At 43.6% G+C, this 15832-nt stretch overlaps 1 protein-coding gene across 1 annotated transcript in view; it reads left to right on the forward strand.

Annotated features, from left to right (window-relative positions):
- Window positions 1-15523, forward strand: part of ZCCHC24 (zinc finger CCHC-type containing 24) — a 212508-nt gene extending 196985 nt beyond the window's left edge. Inside the window, exon 4 of the mRNA XM_086922432.1 lies at window positions 13282-15523. Within this exon, the coding sequence (XP_086778558.1) occupies window positions 13282-13395 (114 nt within the window). The 3' untranslated portion in view covers window positions 13396-15523. The remainder of the gene's footprint in view (window positions 1-13281) is intronic.
- The last annotated feature ends 309 nt before the right edge of the window (window positions 15524-15832 follow it).

Consider the following 15832-nt stretch of genomic DNA (forward strand, 5'->3'; position numbering starts at 1 on the left):
TTGGAGAGGGAAGTAATTCACTATGGTCGATAATCCCATGGGAGTTGACAGCTGGTGTCATGCTACTTCTAGTTGGTCCTCACCCAATGGCTGGACTTGGCTAGGAAGGCATCTGTGACTAAGCAAATACATTTTACCAGGTGCGTTTAGACCTGTCATTTAGTACTCGAATATTAACTGATATGATGCTTAACCATAGCCTAGATGATGAGATCACCTAAACAACATGGAAGGATCTAGAGGAGAGATCACACCCAGCCTGAGCCTTCCATCCCACATGTAATATTACATGCTTCTATGTAAGTCTCCATTAAAAACAGTTTGTTTTGCCTCCTCATTTTTATAATGCTTTTTTGCCCCTCCCCCCCCCGCCCACCCACTCAGCCCATGTAGAGTGGTCCAACCCACCATCAGTGTTCTGAGTGACAGAAGAGTGAAACGCCTCGGGTAGTGGATGAGTACTACTCACACACTACGAATTGGTGGGTATAACTGGCCCAGGGCACTGTCCCACCCTTTGTATTGGCAGGGACACCTGACTGGTGACACCTGTGATGGATGGGTTGGGGGTGGGTGTTAGGACTGCCCCCAAGGAGGGTGCTGCTGCATGACGTGTCCAGCAGGACTCTACAGAGTCAAAGGTACAAAAGTCGACGAAATAGCCAAATGTCCCTTGACCTAGGGGCAGATGTATCAACATCCTGATTTGCGAATCTAAAGTAGCAATTTTTTAGAAATTGCTATTTGAGATTTGTAAATAGGGATGTATGTAGAAAATCGCAATTTTTTTGCGATTTCTTAAAATTCCTTAATTGCGATTAGCAAATTGCGAATCGCAATTAAGGAATAATTTCCCATTAATTTCTATGGGCCTGGAGGCCCATAGGAATGATGGGAAGTTATTCTCAATTTGCGATTCGCAATTTGAGAATCGCAAATTGAGAATCATTTCAAGGGTGCAAGGGTGTCATAAGGACACCCTGATGCACCCCTGAAATGAACATTTCTGCGTATATGCGCCATATGGCACCTTCACAAATTCCAAAAAGTGCATGTGTGAAAGAAATCGCAAATTACCACCAACTTGAAGTTGGTGGTAATTTGCGATTTCTTAAGGAGAATTCTCAAAAATTAAGTGTTTGTTGCATAGCATTTAAGGAATCGCAAATTTTGCGATTCCTTAATTTTGCGATGCGATATACCTAATGCATACCATTTAGCAAATTTTTAGTCGCAAACCCTGCTTTTTTGCGAATCGCAGCGTTTGCGACTAAAAATTGCCTTGATACATCTAGTGAAATGACCTTGGAGCAAAGTGGATCAACCATGAGTACCCCGTCATGCAACAATAACCACCAGCCACTCAGCGCCCCCATTGAACCGCACGGCCTGAGGGCCAGAACACCGAGGTCAGCGCCTTGCACGCGGGACTACTCCGAAGTATTGTTTCTGACCACGATCCAGGGAGCTGCTGGCGCCTGGCTGGACTTTCCCAGCGACCTCTGCGGCATTTCTAGGGAAAAAAATGATTCCCAGGGCCTTAGGTAATAAAGCTGGTTTATATCAATAAGCACAGGATAACGGGGGCTCTCGGGGGTTCTCTACTCTTGGACGGACTGTAAAATGATCCCGCCTCTGCCTGCTCGCGCACTTCTCAAAGAAAGATTACCCAGCCTGAAGCATGACAACCCCTAAAAAACACGCATTGTGATGGAAAACATGTACGTTCGTGGCAAGTAAAAAGGAGAAAAACACATATATTGTAAAGTAAATTTAAAAAAAAGCTTTTCTTCCGAAAAGGCGAATCACACCAATTCCTTTAGGCCTTAACAACACTTTTTACCACAGGAACAAAAGGCGTTCACGTGGTAAAGCAAAATGCTGATATTTCAAAGACACTCGGGGATTTTTTTTTTTAAAGAAAAATCATTTTTTGGCTGATGCACATTTCTCCTACCGTCTTGATTTTTTTCGAGAAGAAACTCTTGCAGCCTTATTCATCAAGGCCAAATCGGCTCGCAAAGGGCCAGATTCTGAGAATCTGGCCCTTTGCGAGTGCGATTTTTGCATTTGGGATTCATCATCCCAAATGCAAAAATCGCTGATTGCGATCTCGCAATTTTGCGAGGAATTACATTTAAGGAATCTCTATTTGAGATTCCTTAAATGTAATTCATCATCCACATTTCTTTTGCGAATTCGCAATTTCTGGCCGCAATTTACCGCGAGGTCAAACCTCGCGGTAAATTGTGAAAACTCAGAAAAATGCATTTAAATGCATTTTTCTGAGTTGCATGTTACACACACACATGTTCTTTGGACATGTGTGTGTGCAACACCTGTGTCAAATGTCATTTGAGGGGTGCTACAGGGTGTCCTTTGGACACCCCTGGCACCCTTCAAATCGCAATCTTATTTGCGATTAGCAAATTGCTAATCGCAAATAAGGAATACTCCCCATTCATTCCTATGGGCCTTTTGGCCCATAGGAATGAATGGGGAGTTTTTCCTTATTTGCGATTAGCAATTTGCTAATCGCAAATAAGGAATCCGTAGGAATCGCAAAAAATTTTGCTAATCCTACTTGAATCCCGTTATGCGAGTCCTTAGTAGCGATTCGCTATGATTCGCTATTAGGGCCTCGCAAAACGGGAGATTGATGAATCAGGCCGATAGTTCTTAGTGGAGTCAATTGACACTTGAAGAACTCAGATTTCCACACGCACAGAATTCTGTGCTGCTAAAATTCGAAAGCCAATTCCTTGTTGAAATGCGCCTGGCAGCACTGAATATTAAAAGTCACAAAGAAGAAAAACAGCATGAAAATTGGCAAGTGTAGTTCCCCATACTGGATGCCCCAGAGTGTATGGAATTTCCTTTACAGTTAATTTGTTTGAAAGGGGTCCGTGAAGGCAATACATCTCCGCTCAGTTCTGCAATCACTCTGTCGGGAGGGATAAACACTCAGATCTTACTTACAATGTAGCACAATGTTCCATTGTTTTAGGTTGGAGCATGTTGAGGGTCGTTTCCACTTGAAAGGCGGTGATGTCATAGGAGGAGGAAATGAGAATGGATTGATGCAGCTTATACCGTGTTGTCGCGGTCTAGTTTATTTGCTCGCCAACCACGAGACCCCCAGGCAGGAAGCTCTCTCACACTTTGTATCACTCTCTGGCCATTCGTGGCCAGAGAGCTTAAATAAATGGGCCGGAGTCGCTCGGGACTTCCGGCTCACCACCAGTATCATGGTGTGTGTGTCTCTTACTTGTTAGCCGCTGTGCGTCACAATCATCTTATTCCTATATGTCCACTATCCTGTGGACATCTTGACACTGGCGACGAGGGTGGGATGACTAGGACTCCACCGGTTCAAAATCAAAGCTGCTCAGTCGAGCCTGCCAGCACAACATCGGAGCCGCGGAGGCGCTGTCCCCATAACTAACGAGCGAAGCCGCTGAATAAAAAACGGATCGCCCGCCCACCCGCAGCAAGAAGACACCACGATCACCGGCCGGTAATCAGAGACGCAAGTAAGGCACCATGCGCCTGCACACAATAGACTGTGAACAATGCAAAGTATGGGCGTGACAATGCGCTAATGCTCCTGGCGAAGCCCCGGTCGAGCATACATTAATGGGGACTGAATGCGCATGCCCAGCAGTTGCCTGATACACCCATCATTGGGACTGCAAGAGGAAAAAAAAAGGCAGTGCTGAAATCCCACACAAGCGTAGGAATCAGCAAAGCAGAGGAACACGATCTGCAACAGGAAAGTACAACAAGCATTCAAGGGTGCCGTAACAAGACTCTACAAACCCTGATCCTTCGGCAACCTCGTATTACCCTGGAGGATATACTCATCCTAGCACGTTCACACGAATTGTCGGATGCTAGGTCAACAGCCATGAAAGCAGTGCTCACCGACCCAACAGAGCAAGCTGTGACAGTAAAGACAGTGCGAGTAGATGCAGCTCGAACACCCACTCTTGGGGGAGGAGGGCGATGGCCTAGTAGGAGTCTGCGATGATCACAGTGCGGATATTGTGGAAAAGAGGAACACCCTCAAGACGAATGCCCCGCTAGAGGACAAACATGTGCAAAATGCGGAATACCCAATCACTTCGCAAGTGCATGCCTATGAGGACTACGAAGCAAAGAGACTCCCGGAAGGAGACTGCCATTCAAAGCAGTAAGACACCTCTGATTTGAAGAGCCCGCAGCAGCAAGAACGTCAACAACTCAGACACACCGAAAACAATGTCTTGAAGACTCATCCACAGATGATGAAGAAGAGTGCTACCTCATATCTTTTGCAAGCGACCTCAAGCGAAGACGGCGCCCTCAACTAACGTGTGCCATAGAGATAGCAGGATTGCCAGTCACAGCACTCATTGACACAGGGGCATCGGTGAATGTCATGGGGTGCCAGCAGTACAAAAGACTAAATCCAAGACCATCACTTACACCGTCCAAAGTCAACCCCCCCGCGTATGGGAGCCAAACGCCGCTTCCACTGAAAGGAAAAATGTCGGTCCACGTGAAATCTGAAAATCACGAAATCACAACAACGTTCCATGTGGTTGACTGAAGTAGACATATTAGTAAGAAGTCACACTGCCGAAGACCTGGGCCTAGTGACATTTGTGAATTCTGTGAAAACATTACAAACAGAAGACATCCTTTAATTATTCCCACAATTATTCAAGGGTCTAGGAAGCATAAAAAGACCTGCCTTAAAGTTACACATCGACACAGAAGTAAAGCCCATTGCGTTGAGGCATTGACGCTTACCATTCCACCTACGTCCGTTGGTGGAACAAGAACTACAAAAGCTCGAGCAGCAAGGGGTAATAGAAAAAGTAACAGGACCAACCCCTTGGGTCTCTCCCATGGTCATAACTGAAAAGCCAAAGCAACCAGGACCAAACAGAATTTGCATTCACATGCGAATGCCCAACCAAGCAATACAGAGAGAGAGACATCTGATGCCAACGGTCGACGACATCTTAGCCAACCTCAACGGCTCTAGAGGGCTTTCTAAACTGGAATCTAAATGCTGGCTATCATTAGCTGAAGCTAGCAGAAGAAAGTAGGTATATCGCCTCATTTTCAACAAATCTGGGGCTTCGACGCTACAAGAGGCTGAACTTCAGAATATCGTCAGCTGCAGAAATATTCCAAAATGCTGTGAGGGAAGTTCTGTCGAGGCTTCAAGGTGTTTTAAACGTCAGCGATGACATTTTTATACATTCAGCAACAATAGAAGACCATCACCTTCAGCTGCGAGCCACTCTCCAGCGACTTGCAGACCACGGAGGGACCCTCCATAAAAAGAAATGTCAATTTTTCAAGCAAAAACCATCGAATTCTTCGTATTCGTATTCATCAATCAATCACTGATCACCCTCTACCACCAGAATAGACAGCTCAGATCAGCATCTTCTCTCCTCACCACAGTACCCAAGATTTAGAGAGCCAGATGTGGGGGCCGTTCGGTCTCCAATAACTCGGGAAAACTTTGGAACTCCCTCCCCCTTCCTCTGCGACCAGAACCCAACTTACTCCCCTTCCGTAAACATCTAAAAACCCTGCTTTTTAATAAATCTGAATAGTATCCAATTGTTCACCTGCATGCGTTGTCTGTAGTGCTAGGACGCCTAAGGGTAGCTATCGCGCTTAACAAATGGTCTTTTCATTTAATTTCAGAATAAACTGGTTACTACCCCTAGGTTAGTTGCTGAAAAGCCTACCCACATGGATAGCAAGCTACACCATGCTTGGTGTTTTTCTTTTCCGTCTATGGGATGTGTTTCCATGTCATGCATGATGTCCACCAAGATGAGGTTGACATAATATGGGATGCTGCACCTGATGGCGTGTTGTGTTGAGGGTATGTGAAAGATAGACTGTCAAACTATATTTGTGATAAAGACTAAACATATGGTCAGCTAACAAGCACTAGCCTAGCCTTATGGGCAGTGGGATGTTGTGTGTGTATACACCAAAAAGTGGGCACCGACTTGCAAAGACATCATTTCAGTATGAAAATAAGAATCACGAGAAACCCTGGACCAAGCCATACAGGAAACCATAAATGTTCAAATTATCCCCACACTGCAGGAGGCTATAACTAGAATTGGGCAGTGGGAGAGTTTATGACTGGGTCACGGCAGCCCCTCCACCTCGAAAAGCACCTTCTTAGCCTGCAGCCAACCAGGAAATGATCAAAGTTGAGGAATGGCCAATTTATTCACAATGCAGAGGATTATATTACAGCATAAGCAAGTTGACCAAGACATGCACATTTTAGGCAGAGGATGATCAGAGACCGAGAGATCAGTTCATGGTAATTACATTATTTCTCAATTGTTTGAAGCACTGTGGCTAAAGGATGGACATTTCTAAAGGGATAGCTCAATCCCTGGAATCTGTAAAAGAGTAAAAGAGATTGAATGTAATGGAGACTGAACATGATCATGATAGAAAGGGAAGCAATACTGAATTGTCAGTAAAGAGGGTGATTTTCTAGGAAGTGAAGTTGAAAAACAGAACAGAAAAAACTGAAGTGGTGGAAACAAAATGTTGTTTTAGGTGTAGAAGTGAAATACATTTGATTTGTTTTACAGGTTGCCTGTATGCAAAGCTGCAATAACTGTGGCGGTAAACGTAATTGATTGAAGTGTTGCAAAAGTAGTCAGAGGCCGAAACCTAGGGTAGTAGTGAGTTGAAGGAGAACTTTGAAGAAATTGTCTTTGCATTGGTCAATGTGGTTATGGCAGCCCTAGGGATGAGGTGTAACATAAAAGGTGCAACGTTATAATAGTGAAAGATTAGGTATCAAAATGTGCCTCTTTAGCCAAAAAGCGTTGTCATTACCTGCTTATGTGTGTAGTGGTCTTCAGATAAGTCACTATAAGGCCAAGGATGTATGGTGGATTTCCCTTTGATGTGTTTGTTATTTTGGGGCAAAGACAGACTTTAGAAATAAATGATTTGGTTGTAGGTTCTATGTCAGAATTGAAGGTGATGATTTGTCAGGGTGGCTGCAGCAGAAACCCTTAGGAATAAAAATGAACCTTAGTGGTTCATCTGAGGTCCAAACCTGTTTTGAGAATAGTATGAAGCATGGATAGGAGAAGGAGGATTTCCTGGAGTTTTTAATAATGGACAGTGAAATCTGAAGGGACTTGTGTACCCGATTATGGTAACTGTTGGAGGGAGTCTAGTGGCACAGACAGTGAGGAACATTCTGATAGGCATGAGGGAAGAAGTCTGATAGAATGTGTGCAAAGGAAATTGGACCTTTTGATGTTAGTGAGTGGGACCATCTTGTTATGGTGCTTAGAAATGCATCAATTAATATTAAGTCTATGCACTGAGTTAAGCCAAGTAAACAAATGTATAAAGATAGATATCTTTAGTTCAATAGTGAAGAGCTGGGGATATATTTACCACAGTGAAGTTGGACCAAAGGATAATCATGGGTGAAATTTGAGTCCAAGAAATGCATCTGTCACTCTTTACACACCTACAGAATGCTTTTGGGGGCACATTCTTTTATACAAAATGACTAAAAGTGAAATGTATTCAATATTGTGGTGGCATGTGCTCCACTAAGAATTCATCTGAAGCACATCATGTGGGTAGATCTCCACACAGAGCTGCTGGTAGGTCTAAGAAAGTGTCTGTGAGAAATTGGTTTATTAATTGGGGTAGATTGGTGTCCACCACAAGTAATAGTAACCTTCTTGCTAGGTCTTATCAAAGGTTTCAGTCATTTAAACCTGAGCTCAACATCTTGCAGTTGTGGCACAGGATAGATAGGCTTAACTTGGAGAAACTGCGTAAAGCATTTTGAAGTACCAATACAGTTAGAAAGACGAAAAAGAAACACATTAAAAATCTAACTCCAATTTTGATAATTATTGTAAAATGTAATAACTAGAATTAGATTAAAATGAAAAATCAAAAAAGGGGAAGGGGAGATGTGCAGTTTTAAAGGCTTAAGTGAAAATAGTGGCAAAAGCATAAAGCACCAATGTTGGTTAATGGCCCCTGCAGAACGGAACCCAGGCTTGATTTGAGGCCAACTGCAATGGAGCATTGGTTAGAGACAAGTAGATTGGTCATAGTAAGTCTTTGAAGTAGGGAAGTTTGAAACATTTTCTAAATCAATCTGAAACTTGACTGTTGTTTTTCAGAAGGAAAACTCTTCTCTGGACCTGACAAATGATAAATTCAGTCTGACCTTGTGGAGCTGCCAGTTGGATCATTTTTCAGTGACAGAAGCTTAATTCCATTCATAGTACAAAATGGCGACTGGATACAAAATGGTGCCGCAAATGCTAACTTAACTTGCACAATGCTAGGAGTCTGCTAGACGCATTCTCAGTCCAACAGACCCTCCTTTTATCATTTGCTAACAATTATGTCTAGTGCCAGGAAGCCAATAACTGCTTACATATTAAGTAAACAATTTTTATAAGTTAATACATACACTGTCAATATTCAAAAATACCCTCATCAATAGACATTAAGTCTTGGACAGCCAGCATCATCATGGCTGAAGAATTAGCATCATGTATTGGGGCCTTTGGTGTGGGTGTCAACTTTCCAACACAGTAAGCACAGCAGGCAGGAAGGCAATGTACGCACAGGCAACATGTGAAAATGACGCCTGCTATTATTATCAGAAAGATAAGAATCTTCCACCCCCAGGATGTTATTAAACCTCAGGACCAACCAGAAAGTGTCCCGGTACCATTCTCTTGGTGGATGTCAGATGTAAGCTTATGCAACTTCTGTATAGCAGTGTATACATTAGGGGCATGGTCCGATTTGTACACACAGCATTGCTAACAATAATGCAACAGGCCCCTCCCCGATCAGCAAGAATGACGTCTAACATCATTCTGTCCCGAAGAACAACAAGTCTCGTAGCCTGGAGCTCAGCTGTAATATTTGTCAAAATTCCTGCTGTGGTATTAATGACCCTTTCCACAACTGGTGAGTTGACAATTGTTAAGGCTATTGGACATAGGGCCCCAAAAGGGTAAAATACCCTTCATAGCATCTGTGAACTGCTGCAGAGAGGTGTCTGTCTGGTCTATGTCTTCGGGTTTAATAACCATTTTAATTCGGAACCGATAGGCACTGCAACAATGCAGTTGATGGTCCCTATGATAGTTGGACGGTGATTTGTACACTGGGGGAAGGAGGAAAGAGAGATAACAGACACCTGACCATCCCCAAGGAAGCCAAACATGAGCTTGAGATCCACAAACAAAGTAAATATTATGCAGTGGGAGCCAAGGCGGGCTCTTACTCAGGCTCAATGTGTATGTATAGTTGCAATTACTCTCACCTACTCTCACTGTCCCAAACCCACGAGCACAAAACCCAGCTGTTGTGTTGACTCCTGGCACCGGTATTGCCTCATCTTGACTAATATTGCACATCTGGAATGAATGAAAGTATTCAGTGACATTAAATCCCTGAAAATTCAACAGTTCATTTTGGAGCCATATTAAATTTTTCTCTGTTTCATAAACATTTATGCAGGCTGCTGGGGATAATGTATCAGGGTTCCCTTGTTCTCCCGGGGTAAATCCTTGGTGGACACGTACATATTCTAACACTGTGAAATAATCGGCAGATGTCATAGTCATATTACAAGAAATATAGTGAATGTATACCATAGAGAGCAATTCAAACCATCCCTCATAGCTGCTTAAATAAGACAGAGGCAGCAACAACAAGCTATCACTCTTATGTGTAACAGAAGGGAGCAGTCTGCATATCCAACAATTTTTGACATTGGATATATCATGGGCCTGTTGGGGCATTTGCAAAAACACATTATCAATATACCTTTTTCAGTGTTCACCTTTCTGCTGGGCCAAAGTAACAAATATGTGTTCAGGGGGAACAGGCGTTGTACCAATCATAGAGTGCATAGGTTAATTCTCTTCATGAAACCATAGTACTGCTATCAGGGATATCAGGGCAATTACCACAAAAACTATTTTACTCTTTGTAGTCCAACTGGTCCAACCAGACTCACTCTGCCCAACACATGGGGCTGCAAATGGCTGTGCCCCCTCCATAATGGAGCGACCAAATAGATACATTTTAACCAGAGTAAAGGACTTGCAATGGGGACAATGACAAGAAAACAAAAGGGTGCAAATGTTCCCAGTATCCTTCAGAGCCGCACTGGTAGACTCGTATTGTTCATCAGTGTTGGCGCTGTTGAGCACTGGCAGTGGAGCTATCCTAACAGCTCTTGAATAAACCCACGTTGCTCAGGATGATGCACCCCCCTTCCCAGGGTAGCACGCTCGATCAATCCTGTCCAGTGTCCGAGCAATGCACCAATCTTTTCTCTCCCTATACTGCTGTTGCCTGACTTATCGAGTCCATCCCTACTCATCTGACTTTTCCTTTGGTGCACTGTTCCTCCGTCGGGGGTGCAGATTATACCTAGCTACTCCAGGGACAGAGGGGTCTGTAAAAAGGGGCTCAGACACAGAGGGGCCAAAGGCTGGGGTTCAAGCACAGATGGGCAAGCAGATTGAGGCTCCTGGATGGCCCTCATCTCAGGAGGCACTGCCTCGTTCAACACTGCATTATTTACCTCTTCCGATTTTGCTCACGTCCGGCAGGCATCCGAAAAAGGAACCAAACGGGGCACCTGCTCTATTTTGGAGTCACCTACTCCATCAAGCACCCACTGGTAATAGGGTAAAGGAGAGGCACTTTGCGGCAGTGTTGGGAATGAATCAAATTCTTCAAGCCAGCCACCTTCACAGCAGTGCAGGTAGCGAGGAGCACCTGTTTCGGCCCATTCCAGTGCGGCTCCAAAGTGCCTTTCCTCTGAAAATGCCTGGTCAGCGTAAAGTCCTCAGGCCGAATATCTTGTCCTGGCCCTTCAGGTGCTGGTGGTAGGACTTTGTGGATCTGTCGGTGAATAGAACGTAAGCTTTTAGTCAACTCATACAGGTAATCCACTAGCAAAGGGTTTTCAATTTCTGAAAACCGTTGAGGTCGTGGGACGCCCCAGACATTTGCCAGGCGTCCGAACACGACCTTGAATGGTGACAACCCTGTCCTACAGTGAGCCATAGCTCTTGTAGACAAAAGAGCTAATGGTAAAGCATCTGGTCATTCCAATCCTGTGCTCTCCTGAATCTTTGCCAATTTCAGTTTGAGAGTACTGTTGTACTTCTCAACCAGACCTGCTGACTGGGGGTGGTTTGCAGCATGACATTTCTGCTTGATGTGCAGACCGTCGCACACTAGCTGATTAACCATGGAATTGAAGTGACTTCCGCTGTCACTCCTAATCAAACAGGGCAACCCAAAACACAGGAAGAACTCCTTCAGGAGTACCTTTGTTGTCTCCATGGCTGTGTTCTCTTTAGTGGGGTAAGCCTCAATCCATTTACTAAATGCACAAACAACCATTAACACATATTTCAGATTGTTGACTCATTCTATTTCGCTGAAATCTATTTGAAGGACCTTGAAAGGGAAGGAAGGCGGTGCAACATTTCCAGGGGGTGTAGGGGTGCCTTTTCCAGGATTATACATCATTCATACCATACAGTACTTTTCTAAATGAGCAGCAACCTTGGGAATGTTGTCATTCTGCCATACAGGATCTAACAGTTTACAGATAACTTTTGAACTAATGTGGGCGAGCCCGTGCACCATAGTGACCTCAGGGAGGACATATGCATCTGGTAACATTCATCTCTGTTTTTCTGACTTGTCCGTCCAACATCTATCCTCGTCTAAGTGTGCTGTGCTTTCCTGCCATACTGCTAACTCCTCAATCATTGCCTCATTTTGGATTTCTTTCACATTGTCTAGAGTATCCTCAAACATAGTGACCTTGGGCACCCACCTAGCGGGACCCGCTACAAACATCCTCTTCATTTTTGTCGAGCTGTCTCCTTAGCTGTCTGGTCTGCAAATTCATTCCCTCTTCCCACATCCTCAGTAATTACCTTGTGGGCATTGCACTTTACTATAGCCAATTTCTTAGGAAGTGTCAAGGCAGACAGAAGCTTATGAATAAGAGGACCATGTCTGATACGCGTCCCACGGGAAGTAAGGAACCCTCCCTCTACCCAGAGCGCCCAAAATTATGGGTGACCCCGAAGGCGTACTGGCAGTCAGTATAAATATTATCAGCCAGCCCTTCGCTCAATTCACAAGCTCTAATAAGGGCGACCAGTTCAGCTGCCTGAGCGGACTGATAAGGAATACGTGATGTCTCAACTACCGTATGCAATGTAATAAGCGCATATGCTGCGGTGGTGGTGCCATTTGGTAATTTGAAAAAAGAGCCATCGACATATAGTTCCCCTTAGGGGTCAGATAAGGGAACATCAGCCAGGCCTACCCGTCCCTTCCTCTATTCCTCTGTTCGAAAAAGACAATCATGTATGTCAATTTCCACACACTTAGAAGGGAGGGGCAGTAACATGGATGGTTTTAGAGTGGCACACCTTTTAATCGTGACATGTGGTGCAAAGAGAGTTAGCTCATAACCGGTCAGACGTGCACTGGTGAGGTGCTGTGTATTGGTCTTATTCAATAGGGTATCCACAGCATGGGGCACCATGACTGTGAGGTCAGTATCAAGTACGAGCCCAGCTGACTTCCTTATAGAGCTGGTCACAGCCGCGACCGCTCTTAGACAGCTCGGGAGGGCTCTGGCGACTGGATCAAGCAAAGCAGAAAAATAAGCACACAGCTGTTGCTCATCTCCAAAGGCCTGTGTTAAAACAGAAAGCACAAAACCAGCCGTCTTGTGTTCATACAGCACTAACGGCTTCACATAGTCAGGCGTGCCAAGCACAGGAGCAGAGGAAAGCACAACTTTTAATTGCTCAAAAGACTGCTGACATTCAGGCATCCAAAGCATGGTCATATATTGATTCAATGAGTACTTTCAATTATCAGGACAACTTCCCGCCTCTTGGCAGACCGCTTTATACAATTCTGTGGTTCTGTATTCTGTATATCATGTTTACTTTAATAGATCTATTGACAATGCCATGTAAAAAGCTATCGGTAGAGATGTCAGTAAAATAATGTATTATCCAGCCCATAGTCTCCAACAAGTGAGGTAAAGCATTATGAAACCAGTATGAAGGTGTGAACTATCTCAGGCAGTACTCAGATCCTCCTGTCGCTTCTTCTGTTGCATGACCTATTTCTTGGAGATCGCGTACAATCTAATTGTTCTTCATTTGATATCTTCTACAGAGACCCCTGGAAAAACCGGACGGCCTGGATGTATCGGACCAGAGCAAGGAGCACCCGCAGCACCTGTGTGAAAAGTGCAAAGTGCTCGGCTACTACTGCCGGCGAGTTCAATAAAACAGCGGAAGTGTTGACTGGACATGAAGGCAGGGTCTCCGCAGGGGCCCTGGGAATCTTCCCACCAGCTGCCATTGTCGACAACCGGAGCAGTCCGTATTGGGATGAAATCCCCGCCAATGTTACCTACCCACCTGCAACCTAATAATATGCCTTATCACTAGAGTGTAACACACTGCCTATGTGTATGTATAACTGCAAGATATATTATTTATATAGTGTGAGGGCCTCTCTCCCTCTCTAGAGAGATACTTTTTTACCATTACAGTGTTATGGACAGCGGCACACCGTCGGAGGTCTTGTTTACACGGTTCCTACACGCTGGCTACGTGGCGATACGTGATTTTATTATGAGTTTTCGTCAATAGAGCTGTGTGTGTATATTGTTTCTAACTCACATAGTTTATTAGGCCACTAAATTTTTACTGTGAAAAACAGGGGGCATGGTGGGATTTGGAATGTACCTTCCCCCCAGGAATCCCTGATTTTGAGACTAGACACATTTATTTATAAGCTTTTTTTAATTTGGAAAGCCACTTTCTGGAATGTGTGTGTAAGTGTGTCTGCGTGAGCGCATATGTGTATGTGTCTAAATCTCTAAATGCAAATGCAGCAGTGTAGGAGGAATCATTGTTCAGTCGCCAAGATTCTGGGTAAAGTCCTGGGACACGATTACAATAATCCAGGTCAGAAAAAAAAATGTTTGTATGATACCTTCAGAGCTTGACAGAGTAATTTCCAGAAGATGTGGTTGACTTAAGTGTGATTTTATTCAAATACTCAAGACACTTGTTTGTTTGCTTGCTGTTTTTTGTGTCTGAGTGAGTGTATTTGCAAGTTTTGGAAAAAGACATCATCCACCTTTTGGATCAGCAGTGAACACAAAAGACTCCCATTGAAACTTTTATCTTGTCTGTCACAGCCGATGTAGACTCTTTTTTTTTTAGGGCGATCTAGATCTCTTTTCGCCCAACGATCTGTAACACACACTGGCAGATTTAACCTTGCCAAAGGAATCCATGTTTTGAGCTATATGCACTCTTGATGCCTAAAAGGTCTCTTTTATGGTTTATAAAAGAGTAGAGTTGTACTTTTGAGAATTACCTGTTTCACACAGTGGAAGATGATTTCTCTCGTACAAGAAGTGACAGACACCTCAACTGTATCACAATATATTGCTTTCAAATGATAGTACTCACAGTAAACCTCATGCCTTCGGTTGTTCATGTAAAAAGGTGTGAATCTTCTGGGAGAAAAAAATATATTTTGGGACCTCTTGCTGCTTGCGGTCATTCTTCTCGCCCTCCCAGAAAAATCACAGTCTTCATATCAGTTGATTTTGACGGGCTTCTTCACAATTAAGCTTCCTTCATCTACTTGCACCCTCTGGTCTCAAGAAAGAGGGCTAGTTTGTTTACTCACTTTTCAAAAAAACCCTCAGGCTGGATCTTGATGCAAAGCAAAAAGACCTGCAAAAGACATTTGGGATGTTTCAATCTTTACATGCAGTAGGCTACACAGTACACCATTTAACAACAATGTCAAGTATGTTTGTGTTAGCAATTCTCATAATGTAAAGTTTCACATTTAAAAATGAGCTTAAAATTGCAAATCAATATTTTAACATGCCAATTGTCAGTTGAGGGAAAAATTGCTTGCTATGATGAGTGAGCTTCAGAATTTTCAGTCGACCATGATAGAATAAGAAAATACTTCAATTTCACAGTTTATTCAAGGTATAGAGCATCTTTCCTATTAGTCATTACCTACGAACATCAAAAAAATGAAGCAACCTTTGGATGCCTCAAGAAGTGAAAGGTTTGCAACTGGTGCTTTTGTGGACCTAATTTCTGTAACATTTCTATAGGACATGCATTGACTTGAGGTTAAAGTTCGGTCATATTTTTATAAACACAAGACTTCTTTGGTATTCCGAAAACATCCAGTATCTAAGGTGATGTGTCCCCATTAGTTTTTATGACAAATATTTACCTTTATTAGAACTAGTTGTCATACCTTTAAAGTATATAAATCTCAGTTTCAAGAGTTAAACATCCACTTAAACATCCAGAACTAAGTCATCACTTCACAAAGTCAAGCCTAATGTACTTTAATCTCTGAATCCCCACCCATTCCTACGAATTCCCACAAGTAGTGACCTGGGCTAGCAATTCACCGTTGACCCCCAATCACACTTGCATTGAATCTCTCGATCAACCTCCCATCCACACACTAGCGCTATATCTACAATACATAACACTAAGAACCACCATACAGCTTTCTTCTACTACTACTCCTTCGTCTACCTATCCACAGCTACCTAATCCGCCACTCATTGCTAGCTGTCTGATGCCACTACTTTGCAGATACCATTACCACCACAGCAACATACACCCCACTTACCTAAAGACACTTCACACAGCATCATCTCTCCTCC

The sequence above is a fragment of the Lissotriton vulgaris genome, chromosome 5 (assembly GCF_964263255.1).
Source record: "Lissotriton vulgaris chromosome 5, aLisVul1.2, whole genome shotgun sequence".
Lineage (NCBI taxonomy): Eukaryota > Metazoa > Chordata > Amphibia > Caudata > Salamandridae > Lissotriton > Lissotriton vulgaris.